The 14,631-nt window shown below is 35.0% G+C and overlaps 2 protein-coding genes across 2 annotated transcripts; both read left to right on the top strand.

Moving 5' to 3' along the window:
* Positions 1-488: 488 nt before the first annotated feature.
* On the top strand, positions 489-8,104 carry LOC117606719 (aminopeptidase N-like). Its single transcript, XM_034329531.2, has 12 exons — positions 489-648; positions 1,408-1,882; positions 2,246-2,704; positions 4,179-4,362; positions 4,780-4,939; positions 5,501-5,582; positions 5,915-6,273; positions 6,341-6,618; positions 6,718-6,908; positions 7,048-7,359; positions 7,437-7,515; positions 7,641-8,104. The coding sequence occupies exons 2-12, from the start codon at positions 1,419-1,421 to the stop codon at positions 7,848-7,850; spliced, it is 2,778 nt and encodes a 925-aa protein (XP_034185422.2). The 5' UTR covers positions 489-648; positions 1,408-1,418; the 3' UTR covers positions 7,851-8,104.
* Positions 8,105-8,248: 144 nt separating this feature from the next.
* LOC117606721 (aminopeptidase N-like) lies at positions 8,249-12,817 on the top strand. Its single transcript, XM_034329534.2, has 12 exons — positions 8,249-8,541; positions 8,648-9,130; positions 9,266-9,721; positions 9,936-10,119; positions 10,221-10,377; positions 10,446-10,527; positions 10,598-11,001; positions 11,138-11,412; positions 11,483-11,673; positions 11,833-12,117; positions 12,188-12,257; positions 12,329-12,817. Coding segments are annotated over exons 1-12 (2,715 nt in total). The 5' UTR covers positions 8,249-8,539; the 3' UTR covers positions 12,455-12,817.
* Positions 12,818-14,631: the final 1,814 nt, after the last annotated feature.

Raw genomic sequence — 14,631 nt, 5'->3', positions numbered from 1 at the left:
TTTAACTGTGATTTAATAAGAAGAGTATCCTTAACCCTGGGATAGGGGTGCAGGGGTCGATCACGATCCACAGCAATGATGCACTCAAACAATTTTCATATATTGAAATAATATCTAATCGAATAAATTGTAAAAAAGATTAAAATTAAATTTGACATGTTCTTTCCAAAAATTTCAATTCTGTGTAATACAACTCGAAGAATGAATCTCTTTATTTTTATTGAATGACGTTCATCGATAAAGATCGATCAAATTTTCCTGAAATTATCAATCGAGAATTTCCAAATGATATTGAAGATAAGAAGGAAAGGAAAAAATGGAAGTTAGTAAAATCATCCACATTGTAGGATTTATTTTTAAAGGCTCCCAAACGGAATCCTTCTGTATTTCGTTTATCAGTAAATCTTCGGATTTGTAGAAGAATAAAAGGATTAAAAGAAATTTTTACGGATATAATAGACCGGTTACTAACCGACACATACATAATAACTCCGATCGTGACAACAAGATTGATAAGATTAGGAATGTCGGATATATTTTCGATAATAGTCCTACTGTGACAGCCATATAAGGCAGGGACATTGGTACAAAGTGTTTAAAAGACGGTTAGCCGGCGTTCGCCATCGGCCATTATTCATATTTTATAAGGTACGTTATCTGGAGTCATTATTTAGCTAATCCTACAGCTATAATTTGCAACTGAATTTTATTTTCTTTTAAATAAACTCTGATTTCGTGTGGGTTCAGATAAATTTCGGGAAGGTGGATCTTCAAGAATAATTCATGAAGGAAATTTAAGAAAAGATATAATTATTTATTCAGAGTGTGATGAGAAGTGCAAACATAAGAAAGTGGAAGTGATTAAATAAAATATTTTCAATTATTCGAGTGTCGAGAGTGCAATTTTGTCTTAAACCTCGGACAGCGGACCATGGAGAGAGCCCCGATTCTAATTTATTTTTATAATGCATATTGTTTCCTTTCCACATATTTTGTTAATTTGGGTCATTATTGTCCCAGGCTCCGCTGTTCAAGGGTTAAGTAATCTGTTAATATTTGGGTGTACACTTCGGGGCAATGTAGACTTGAAGGAATGTATAGATTCTTAGGAGGTTCAAACATTTGAATGTCGTTTTCGTTTTCTTAAATGAAATTGTGTATCCTTTAGACTTCAGCCAATGCATTTTATTGTTTTTTAAAAGAAAATATTAAGTGATAGTTCAGAAGATATTTTAGATTTTAGATTACTGATAGTTTTCTTCACTTTCGCCATTTTTAATAGTTAATAGGAATTGTACTAAACGTCCTACATGAATTATTAATACCCACATGCGATCAAATACGACCATTTCTTAATGTACTCAGTTCTGGTACACTGTCTAACAAGTGACATGTTTTGCAAAGCAGATTCATCCAGGATGTCGAGAGTACTCTCGTTCGTCCTGCTCCTGGTCACGTGTAACGTGGCTTATGGAGACGTAGCCTCCTCCCAGGCGGAGATCAACTACAGACTGCCAAACGATGTGTCCGTAATAAATTACGAACTCTCGATGGAGCCAGACTTGACGAACTTTATATTTACTGGACAAGTGAAAATCACGATTAAAATTCTGAATGACATCAACAGTTTTACCTTAAACGCGAAACATTTGAATGTGACGAAGGAAAACGTCACCGTGACAGCGGAAGATCCAAAGGATCCAGCAGTCACAGCGACTGAAGTGGATCATCAGGAAGAACCTGAATTCTTGGTCATCCACTTAAGCGGAAAGCCAGCCAAGACCAAAAATTACAATTTGCTCATTAAATTTACTGGTGAATTACACAATAACACGAAAGGATTCTACAGGAGCAGATACTTTGATAAAGATAATAACGTGAAGTAAGAATAAATTTTTATTAACGTCTGGGTCACGATTGAGACTTCAATGTTCGAGAGTTAAATAATTTTTAAAATTTTTACAAATTGAGAACCTCTGATATAGATATTTTAAGTATTCAGTAAAATAGTACTTAACCCTTGGACGGCGGACCACGGAGAGAGGCCTAATTTCAATTTAACTTTTCTATTCCATATAATAATAATTTTCTAAACTTTACGCTGTTCCTGTGTGGGTGACGATTGACTCCGCCTTTCAAGGGTTAAATAATGGTCCTAGGTAACCATCTACGGGCCTAAAGTATGGAAATTCAAGAAAGGGTTAGATTAAGTTTTCTATTTGTAACGAGAGGATGTTCTTTACAGGTACATCGCTACAACCCATTTCGAACCGACAGGAGCACGATGGGCATTCCCATGCTGGGACGAGCCTGAATACAAGGCACCCTTCACAATTACCATAACCCATTCGGACAAGTACACAGCGATCGCGAATACGCCTCTAGTTGGCGAACCGAAGAAAATAGAAGGGAACAAACTGGTCAGTACTTTCGAGAAGAGCCCCCCAATGTCCACTTATCTGGTGGCATTCGTAGTGTCTGACTACGAATGTTTGGAAGGCAGTGACAAATCGTTTAGAGTATGCACCAAATCACACGCGAAGGAACATGGCAAGTATGCTTTGGAGATAGGCCAGAAGGTGATTGGTAAATTGAACGAGTATACTGGTCTTAATTATTCCTCCTACGTAAGGAAAATGGACCAAGTTACTATCAAAGATTTCTCACCATCTGCCATGGAGAACTGGGGTCTCGTAACCTACAGGTGATTACTACTGTTCGCTATTTTTATTAAAATATTAACCGCACTACATTTCCATGCCCAACTATTAAACAGTGACTTGATAATATAAAAAATATTTTTAATCCAAATGGGTATTGGAAATTTAATGCAACAAGATTATTATTTAAACTTCCAAGGGGAACTACCCAAGTGTTACACTCACTTATTAATGAAACTTTGCCAGCTTGTAGAGCTCGTCGAGCTGAACACGCCTATACCCCATTTTGTGGGCAGACGACTAATTGTTTAAAAGATATTAATAATTAAAGTTAGTTACTACTTACATTGAGAAGTATGATAGACTCACACATACAACTCGCAATCTAGAGATCCACGGTTCAAATCCTTGATTCCCAACATTTTTTTTTTTTTTTAATGACAATTTGTCTCTTTTTGAATAACTATTACATCAAAATTATCATAAAAATAAAAAAAATTTTTTGGGAACCAAGGATTTGAACCGAGGACCTTCAAATTACAAATCACGGATCTGCTCCGTGGTTGAACACCTGACTAGTAATGTAAAGGTCCCCGGTTCAAATCCCGGGTAACTGTTTTTTTTTTTTTTTTTTTTTTTTTTTTTAGAATGATAATTTTTAGGTAATGGTTATTGAAAAAGAGACAAATTATATAAAAAAAAAAAAAATGTTGGGATCGAAGGATTTGAACCCTAGATCGGGAGTGGTATGTGTGACTCGGTCATACTTCTCATGTAAGTAGTAACTAACTTTAATTATTAATATCTTTTAAACAATTAGTCGTCTGCCCACAAAACGGGGTATAGGCGTGTTCAGCTCGACGAGCTCTACAAGCTGGCAAACTTTCATTGATAAGTGTTACAGTGACTTTCATTTTTTACTCGATTATACTTCACTTAATTGAAAAATTCGAATTTTTCTTCTGATTATGGCAACACAAAAATTACTATTAAATTGTAAATAGTTATATAATTTGATACGTTGTATCGATTCGTATCTGACAATATTAATTTGTTACATAGAAGTAAATGGAAGTAAGAAATGTTCTTATCAGATACATTTCGAAATGAAAACGCATGATATGAAAGATAGGAGTTAATTCTTATACGTATTATTGACTGTCTCTGGGAATGTCCTATTTTCTAGTGGACTTTAGATACCTTCAAGCAACCAGACGATTGTTATCTTCAGACTATATATATATTAATAAGATATTAACGCTAATGGATAAATAAAATGAAATATGCCTCTTTTCGAAAGTAGATGTTAACGAGTTAAATACCAAATTTTAAGTTCTGAATTTTAAATGGCAATTTTAGGTTTCGAAATGACTGATGTATAGCTAAATAGCCTGACATCATTTTATGACATAAAAACATTTCAAAGTGGCGCTTATGGCACTTAAAGTTTGTTGAAAATTACTTTTAAAATTAATTTTAAATATGATTCTAATGGAACTTAAAAATATTTCGTTGCAGGGAAACTTCTCTTCTGTACGAAGAAGGTGTTACCACAACTCGCAGCAAACAGAGCATAGCCACCGTCATAGCCCACGAATTCGCCCATCAATGGTTTGGAAACCTTGTCAGTCCAAAATGGTGGCAGTACATTTGGCTGAACGAAGGATTTGCCACTTACATGCAATACTTCATCACTCATGAAGTAAGTGACCCAAATATTACACTTCATAATGACTAATACAATAGAACCTTCATAAACCATAAATTTGTATAATTTGAAATTAGCAACTTACCCAACCTAACTTAACCTAACCCAAATAGTATATTTCATAATGGCTACTACAGTAGAATCTCCATTATCTGATTTAATTAAATTTTAACACAAAATTTATACTTTTTTATAATTTTCTCACAACCTTTTTAATTTTGCATCTTTATTATTATAACATAATATTTATAAATTACGGTCAAAGTGATCATTAAGTGAACCTGAAGCTAATTGATACGTCCTTGAAACCATATTCTTAATCAATATGGCGTCAATGAAAGATTAAGAAGTTTTATCTTTTATTTTATCTTTATAGAATCATTAGTTGTAATTTGTAATTCTTGTTTCCAGTTGATACCAGAATGGCGTCTAAACGAAACGTTCGTGGTGACCAACATCCAAGGAAATGCTTTCATCGCCGATGCGGTCCAAAATGTCCGCCACATGAACAAGGACGCTCAAAGTCCGAGCGAAATTAGCAGTCTTTTCGACAGTATCGGTTATCAAAAAGGTAATATTGTCACGTAATCTCGTTATCGTCGGTCGTGTAAGCTTTACAATCCTTCTTATAAAATTCTTTCAAACATATTTACGATAATATTCGACAGAAATGGTATCTTGATTTTTTAATAATTTTCATTTATTATTGGATTCTTTTAATATCTTATCCGTCAGTTATAAACATTATCGGGATATAGATAAAACATAAGAGGCGAGATGATGAAAAAGTTAAGAATTTTGTTTAATCATTGCGCGATAGGATATGCAAAGTCCATAGTACAGATCGAACTATCGAAATGGAATTAGATGAATTGATATAAAAAGTGTTCAATAAACTAATATCAATATAGAATTATCAAGGGTTTGATTAGTTAATTTTCAAATCTAAAGTTTAAGATTAATATCTTGGATTATTGTATTAAATGTAGAAATTAATTCTGTGCTTTCCCTTTTTTTAAAATTGAAATTAATTAAATTTATTTTTAAATAATCATGGTAATTCAAATTATTGAAGTAATTTTCAAAATGCAATATATATTTTATTATCATTATTTAATATCATTTGTTACAGCTGCATCGGTTATTCGAATGATGTCCCATATTTTGACCAACACGGTCTTCCAAAACGGACTCAAGGGCTATCTAAACAAATAGTAAGTATTTTAAACATTTCTTTCTTGAAATTGAAATCCTACTTTTCAGTATCCTAAGCTGCATAATGGTCAGAATCCAATTAAGAAGAGGACTAAGGGGAGGGGGGCTACAATAAGCCATAAATAAAATATTATTTAATTTTGATTTAAAATAAATTTAAATTTTTAAACCAAGTTTATTAACCACGAAGGCCCTTGAAGGACTGATAGCCCCGGGACCCTAAAAATCTTAATCCGGCCCCCATAATGGTGTAATCAGCTCTATTGGAACAAATGTTTGATAAAGTTAGGACTTTATATTTTTACCTATAACGTGTTAATTATTATTACAGCCAGAAGACTGCTGCTACATCGAACGATCTTCTGGCAGCTCTTCAGAATGCAGCGGGGGACAAAACATGGGGTGGTGCCAATTTCTCCGAGATAATGAACGAATGGGTAAACAAACCAGGTTTTCCAGTTGTCAATGTGAAAAAAGTCAAAGATGGAGAATTTGAAGTAAGCCAGAAGCGATTCCTGTCGGACGGATCGACGGACGAAACAAAATGGTGGGTACCACTGACGTACACCCACAAATCCGAGCTTGAGTTCAAGAACACCACGCCAGTTGCGTGGTTAAAGGCAAATGGCGATTCTGTGACTATTAACATTGACACTAAAGAATGGATTCTTTTCAACAAGTTACACTCAGGTATGTAACGTAAGATCGAAGAGGAACTGATAGTTGGAACGCTGTTTCAAATTATTTGAATTTCTAGGATACTATCGCGTCAACTATGACGAGGAGAACTGGAAGAAATTGGATTCGTACTTGAAGACTAATGACTATGCCAACATACCACCGATAAACCGTGCTCAGCTGATCGATGATGTATTCAGTCTAGCCCAGGCAGACTATCTGGATTATACAACCGCGTTGAGCCTCACAAATTACCTTAATAAGGAGGTCGATTATGTTCCTTGGTCATCAACCATCAGAAACTTGAACTTCTTGAACAACATGATGCGCAACTCTAAACGTTATTATATATTTAAGGTAGGTACAGTTCGTACTATGCACACTGATTTCCAAATCTGATGGCGATATGTAATTCGAGCCTCGTTGGGATTTTCTTAATGTTTGGAATCATTGCAGAAATACATCGAATTTATAACCAAAAATGTGGTGAAGGAAGTAGGATTTGAGGTGAAGAAAGATGAGAGCGAACTTCATAAGATTCTTAGGACGGACTTAATAAAATGGGCCTGCAAAGCTGGCATTGAAAAATGCACGAAATACACCACGGAGAAATACAACTTATGGTTTGAAGATTCCACCAAAAATAGGTATAGCGGCAAGGAAAGAGGCGCCTCTAGAGCCGGCATGCGCAGCCGGGCACTCGGACGCCCGTAGGGCTAATCTCGCGTGCATGCCTCCTCTATATCCCACTGTGGTTGTTTCATTGTTCGTTTCTACCATTTACAGGCTGGACGTTGATTTGAGAAACACCATTCTCTGTGCTGGAGTAAGAAACGTTGACTTTGACAAATGGAAGAAAACTCTGGACAAACTGTTGGAGTCAGCGAAGGACGAAGACGAAAAGAGATCACTGATGCTCAACGTTCCAGGCTGCTCTAATTCGGTAGAGGTTTTGAAGAAGTATCTGAACTTAACACTCGAGGAAAATCCTCCGGTGAGCTTCGACGTCGCGGTACAAGGCATTGTGTCCGAGCATGCAGATGGTGTTAACATCACTCTGGAGACGCTTCTCACACAACAGGAGCGGATAAAGAAATTGTAATTAATGTGACATGAATGAAGATTAATTTATATGATCAAGCGATTAAATGAATAATTGAATTCTCCGATTTTAGGCCCAATGTGGATAGTGTGATCAGAACGTCCGTCCAAGCCATTGCAAACTACATTAAAACCCGTGATGAATACGTGGAGGTATGATCTTTCATTCCAGAATTGGATTTTGTATCTTTTTTTAAATTTCAGCGATTTTGCGACCTTTTTGAATTTCGTCAAATTATTTGTGATATGCATTTTTAAATTGTTTGTTTCTCTTTTAGCTAAGTAAATTCGTGGCCAAGGAATTAGAGGCTAAACATGTGCAGGATATGGTATTGAAAGCATCGAAGAATATGAAGTGGCTTGAATCTAATGAAGAAGTGATTGAAAAGTGGTTGCTCAGTAACGAGAATCTATTCAACAGTGCCACATCTCTAACGTTCGCGTCTCTCCTCGTTCTTTTGTCAATATTTATTACACGATTCTACTAAGAAATTTATCATTATTCTAGCGTCGATTAATTGTTCATTTACACTGATTGTGTTGTAAGAATCGCAGGATATTTATTTGTAAACAAAATTCTACAGTACTTCAAGAGAGAGTGTAATTTTATTAAGACTTGAAATACCATTTAACTTAAATGTTGTAAATAATTGAAATATGTCTGTAATTATGGCAAAATGTTTGAAACATATTTTTGTATTGCAGAGAATTTATAATAAAATGTTATCGTTATTGAGAATTATTTACTAAAGATAAGTTTATTTATTTTTCAGTATAGTCTGCTGAGGAAATAGCAAACTTACTAATTTTATGAATAATTAAATTTAATAAATGATAAATTATTTCAAAGAATTAATCTACATGAAAAAAATATGCAGTAACATGAAATTGTTTCTCAAAATCTATGAAATCTATTGTTCATTGTTGTATACTGCTTAACAATGAAGGATGTAGGTTAATCGGATTAATTATTCGCTCAATCATTCGCTACTTTATAAAGCTGAACATTCACATTCGTTATCTAGTCTATTCAAGAAAATGGATAGTTTCATTTTTGTAGAATGAAACAATGTTAAGAATGTTATAATTATATTTACCGTTAATCAGGTGAAAAATAAAATTAGTGAATTTAAGAAGCAGTAACAAGTGGTAAATTTAATAAATAATCAAATTGTACATGTAAGTACTAGTTTTAAACTTAACAGATAAATAAATAAATCAATAAATCTTTATGCAATTAAAGTCTGAAATTCCAAATTGCAACAGCAACAAAATTATTTTCCAGGATGGCATATGCAAAAATTATTGCAATTTCTGTCCTCGTGTGCGCCATATCAGCACTTCCTGTTCAAAATGACGACCCAGGGACTAATCCTAATAACGAAACCAAAATTAACTATCGTTTGCCAAACTCTACAGCGCCCGTACACTACGACCTGAAAATAATACCAGACATTGATGGTGACTCTGGATTCAAAGGCGAAATTATCATACATTTCAAGGTTCTAGAACCAACCTCAGATATTGCATTGCATTCGGTACGTTTAAACGTAGATGAGAATGCAACGCGGGTAATCTACTCAGATGGCATTGTGCTTAGGCCAGAAGCTCACACTTATATTGAGACGACAGACCAATTGATAATAAGCGTTGATAGGATTCTTGAGGAGGGAGAATACTGGATGACCATGAGATTCTCAGGACATTACAAAGAGGGATTGCATGGATTTTTTAAAGGTTACTACACGAATGAGGAAGGAAATGATGTGTAAGTTAGAAAACGATGAAGATATAGTGGTAATATAGAATATCCATTTTGTTTCTCACGCCACTATAGTCACATTGGCGGCAATATAACAAGAGTCCACTGTGGCTGATTAAAATAATAAATAATAATTTCTAGGTGGCTGGTTGCCACACACTTCGAGCCAACGCATGCTCGTTACGCCTTTCCCTGTTGGGATGAGCCTGCCCTGAAGGCAACGTTTAACATCTCCATCAAACATTACGACAATTATACAGCATTATCGAATATGCCGGTAAGAGAGAAAACCAATGTCGATGAAGCTGATGGCAAAAGGTGGACGCACTTTGAGAAGACACCTGTTATGTCCACTTATCTAGTAGCCTACGTGGTTGCTGATTTCGAGAAGATATCGAATGCCGATGGTTCTATTAACATCTGGAGCAGGAAGGAACTTGTTCCTCATTTGAAATATGCTCTTGAAATTGCAGAGAAAGCAACTAGGGTGTTGGAGCAATATACAAATAGTACGGTCCGAGTGCCAAAGATGGATCATGTTGCTCTTCCTCAACACGGTTCGGGTGCTATGGAGAACTGGGGACTTATTACATATCCGTACGTTGGTTTGTACACTTGGGTGCAATGAGGGCTTTCCATACGTAAGAGTGGGGGTAAAGGGAGGAGCTTAAAGTCACTTGCCTTGGAAGAGCTTAGGGCATATAGGGCAGATGATGGGACATTTCTTCATTCACATTTTCTTTTAACTAAGGAAAGCCTAAGTTGCACATGAAAGCCAGGCTTATTTTAGCTAATTGCACCTTTTTTCCAGGGAAATAAATCTTGCTTTTGATGAGAGTGTGAATTCTCTGGAACGAAAGCGAGCCATTGCAAAGACAGTGGCACACGAGTTAGCCCATCAGTGGTTTGGTAATAAGGTCAGTCCAATTTGGTGGTCGCACATTTGGTTGAACGAAGGATTTGCCTCGTACTTCCAGCACTACACTTTAAACAAGGTTATTATTATTCGAATTTTTAACAATAGTAGAACAGGAATTGGAACCTGTAGGTACCTATTTTCTTCGATTGCCTATTCTCATTCAAACATAATTTCCAGATATTCAAGAACTGGAGAGAGATTGATTATTTCATAATCAGTTCTCTTCAAGATTCCCTTGTTACAGATACTCAATGGCATACAAATCCAATCGATGTTGACTTAGAAACGCCCGAGCAAATTAAATCTGCCTTTTCAATCGCCATTTATAAAAAAGGTGTCGTATTGTACAAACTATGTATAACATTCAATATAGAACATAAATAAAATTTTCTTTTAATTTAGCTCCCTCCATTCTGCACATGCTGTCCAATATCATCTCTCCAGAGGTCTTCCAGAAGGGCGTCGTAGACTATCTGGATAGACAGTTAGTATAGCTTCACCCTTATTTATCCTATATACCAAAAAATAAATAAATTAAATACTCTGTTGTTTAGCGAATACGACTCTGCAGATCCTGACTGCCTGTGGAGAGCCCTGCAGAGTGCCCTGGACAAGTCAGACGTTCCCCACAGCGACTTCAATGTAAAGGAGGTTATGGACACCTGGATCAAACAAAAGAGATACCCATTAGTAACTGTCGAACGTAATTATTCAACTGGAGAGATGAAATTGAGGCAGGAAGATTTTGCATTGGTCGATGTACATATGCATGCTAATAGTACAGAATATAAAGATGAAAAGGAAACGCATCAATGGTGGGTACCCATCACTTATGCAACAGAGTCTAACCCAGATTTCTCAGACATTGGGTCCATCAAATGGTTGAAGCCTAATGAGGTTTTAACTGTTGATGGAATTGACCCAGACGACTGGATTATAGTAAATAAACAACAAAGTGGTAATTATGATTATTTGAAAATGTATAATTTCAAAGAATGACCCTGTTTTGCATCAAGCTATACGGTTGGGTTTTTATGGACCACCCTGTATATATTGCCTGGATTACTGTCATGGAATGATATTTCTTTCGTTAGGTTACTACCGTGTGAATTATGATGAAGCTAACTGGAGAAAGATCGCCAAGTACCTTCGCTCCGAGAACTATACAAACATCCACTTGTTGAGTCGTGCCCAAATCGTGAGCGACATCACGCGATTGGTATTTTACGACCGTGTAAAACCATCGGTGTTCTTGGACCTGATTGTTTATTTGAAACAAGAGCAAGACTATACACAATGGATTCATGTATTCGACTTACTGGATGATATTAAGCTGGTTTTGGATGTCCCATTGGCCCAGCCAATTAGGGTAAGGTCCTTCGTATGGATAATTAATGAAGCTGTCCAATAAGGAAAAGTACCATTTTCTTAATTTCCAGGATTTTATATTAAGCTTAATGGAGAATTTAATGAAAACCGTGGGTTATGATGACAACGACAATGAAGATCCTCTTACGCGATTCAAAAGACATAAGGCACTGGAATGGGCCTGCTATCTTGGGCACACCGAGTGCAAAGAAATGGCGACTATTAGGCTAATACAGTACATTAATGATCGAGATATTTACAAGTATTTACAGTTTGTTATTTTTATTAAAATTAAGTGTGCTTGAGGTAAAGGCTCTGAATGCGCTATACCTCATTTAATCCCAAGCTTCATTAAACTAATAACATTATTTTGAATACTAATTATTGTAATCATTTAGATAATTGGATTGTTTAAACATAGAAAGTCACCAGGACTTGCAGAATGGGCGGTTACATATGGCCCACAACTGGCGAACGAGTCGGTTTGGCATCAGATCTGGGAATTCTATTTGGAAGAAAAAATGATATACAGATTGAGTGTAACAGAGGATCCAACACTCTTTCAAGCATATCTAAATATAACAATATCAAATGATGTGTCATTGTGGTACAGAGGAATGCTAGTTGAAGCGGCAATGAAACACCGTCTTTTTTCAAATGTAGCCATGGATTTTTGTATAGAACATTGGGATCAACTCAGTGGAAGGTAATGTAATAATAGTGTTACAATAAAGTAGATTATATTACTATTGTAAATATCTGTCATTGTTTTGTAGTTCGGGACACAATTACCATTGCATTGATGAGATGCGGATGATCATTATGGATGAAGAACGAATCGAGAAGGTGAAATTACTTCACTCATTTGTCTAATAAGCATTTAATTTTTCATCAACAAAACTTATTTGTTCTTTTAGGTAAAGAAAATATGTGAAAATATCTCCGATTGTAATTGGGAGAAATTTTGGCCAAAATACGAGAAATATGTAAAACGAACCAAAAGTGAAATTGAAAAATGGATTGCTGCAATAAATGATCTGTAGATATCTTTAATAACAATCTTAAATTAATAAATCAAATATTACAAAATTTACATATACAGCTTGTAAATATAAATAACTTTTGTTATATAATACTGTTACTATTATGTAACACATCGACGTATCTTTATGTAAAGTACTGCTATTGTACCTTAACTGAATTTGCAATATTTTCTACAAAAACTTCATTAAATTGATTGAATTACAAATTTTTGAAATTCTTCGGTGCATCAATATGCATAACTGCATAATATAGGACATTGGTTAATGGTATAAATTATACGGGTTATGTTCATACAATTTACTCATTGAACTTCTTCAATTATTCACGTAATTACAATAAAAAAAAAAAAAATAAAAAATATTTCATTTTCCAGTTATAAACATAATTCTAGGCATTTAGTTATAATAACTTCAGAAAATTAACAAATTGAAATTGCTTTTAGCTGGAAATAACGTTGGATAATTAAAAGTTGCCTAATCAGAGTAAGTCCTTGTAATGCCAGAAATTAACTTATTATCAACGTATGGAATAAAACAATATGAAAGTGACCCTCGTTACTAATCTGCTTGATAAGATTTATAAGAATAACTTCTATTTAATCCACTCTGTGCAGAATAATCGAGAAAGTAAAAAATTTTTCCATACAAGCTAAAACGTCCTACTGCACATTACACTGGAGTGCCACTAGCACCTCTAGTGGAGTAGCAGGGAAACAAGGTTATCCTTGTCTCTCCAAGGCAGAAGCATGCAGGAGAGACAAGGATCGCCGATGTTTCTCAGTTTCCCCGCATGAGGTCCCAGGGTTAATAAGGACTTGAGCCATCAGTCCTATTGCTCTTCATAAATTAATTATTATTTATTTTTAATGTTTCTTAAACTTGCACATTCCGTCAGTATAAAGGTCTTGTGTTTAACATGTAAAAATAAATTCTCGTCATAGATTTAAAAAAACATTGTGATGACTATATATCATCCTTTAGACTTCATGTTTTCAAAGAACTATTGTTAAGAAATATTTTATTAAATAAAAGATTACTAACGCATATTACTGCAGATTACTAATAATCAAAAATATCTTCATAGATATATATATTAATCATAAATAACACAAAGAAGATGATATTAGGTACTTCAACACTTTTTATTATCAATAAGATGGTTTATGATTAGCTTTGTACTTCCCAGAAACTATGATATAGGTGTTAGAATTTTTTACAACTCGTACCAAAATTTTAGAAATTAATTTAAATAATTTATATAATTATTTTGCTTGCAAATAATTATTTATCTGCCTTATTAATATAAATAAGTATAGTGACGAACGAGATAATTATAATGACGAACTAAATACGTCTTATAATAACCAGGAAAAGGGTATTAATACCAAAAACTATAATTTTCTTTGTAATTTTAATTTGTCAACTGAGAGCTTATTGCATATTAACTTGGAATAAAATGTTCATAAACAGCAGTCTAATGTGACAGTAACAAATGAGATATATTGATTGATATGGTCGCACCTTAAGGGCACAGACTCCTTGTGCCATGACCTGTATGCGTGCACTCACACAATCAACGGAAAGCATGCACGTATACGCCATGCGCGAGAGAGACATTCAATTTCGTAGAATCGATTTTTCGTCTTGATAATTGCATAAATAAAATTTTCGCGAGTACAGCACACACGGGTAGACTTCGGCACAGGTCGGTCTGGTCCGCTTGAACGCTAATAAACACCATTCGTTGAGAAAAACCGTATTTTCGAAATTGTAAGATTGAGACAGACGCTGTTGTAAGCAAACAACATGGCTGCCGAATGCTGCGTTCGGCTGCATTTTAGCAAATATTGGACGATTTAATGGTTTTTTCACCGACAGCACACCAGACCGACTTTCCTTAAACTAGCACAATATCACTGAAATTCGATTTTTCACAATTTATCACTTCTGGAAGACGTAAAATCGATTCTACGATTTGCACGCATCATACGTAAAATAGACATAAGAATAGTTCAATGATTTTCCGTCAGAGGCATTGATGGTATATTTGACCACGTTATCATCAGGGTCGATAAAAACACAAATCAATCGATAAATGTAAATTCTAATTTGACACCACCAACGGCTACGCGAATATAGCCACAAGTAAGGCATAGTTGCCGCAACGTACTGTTCAC

The sequence above is a fragment of the Osmia lignaria genome, chromosome 8 (genome assembly GCF_051020975.1).
Source record: "Osmia lignaria lignaria isolate PbOS001 chromosome 8, iyOsmLign1, whole genome shotgun sequence".
Taxonomy (NCBI): Eukaryota; Metazoa; Arthropoda; class Insecta; order Hymenoptera; family Megachilidae; genus Osmia; species Osmia lignaria.
Note: the sequence above shows the minus strand (reverse complement) of the source record. Positions and strands in the feature narration are given on the sequence as shown.

Excerpts from the sequence above, each read along its gene's own strand:
- LOC117606721 (XM_034329534.2), top strand. Across the intron at positions 10,378-10,445 it reads AATCGCCATTTATAAAAAAG|CTCCCTCCATTCTGCACATG; the intron begins GTGTCGTATTGT and ends CTTTTAATTTAG. Across the intron at positions 11,413-11,482 it reads CATTGGCCCAGCCAATTAGG|GATTTTATATTAAGCTTAAT; the intron begins GTAAGGTCCTTC and ends CTTAATTTCCAG.
- LOC117606719 (XM_034329531.2), top strand. The coding sequence starts at position 1,419 with ATGTCGAGAGTACTCTCGTTCGTCCTGCTCCTGGTCACGTGTAACGTG. Across the intron at positions 4,363-4,779 it reads AATACTTCATCACTCATGAA|TTGATACCAGAATGGCGTCT; the intron begins GTAAGTGACCCA and ends TCTTGTTTCCAG. Across the intron at positions 6,619-6,717 it reads AACGTTATTATATATTTAAG|AAATACATCGAATTTATAAC; the intron begins GTAGGTACAGTT and ends GAATCATTGCAG.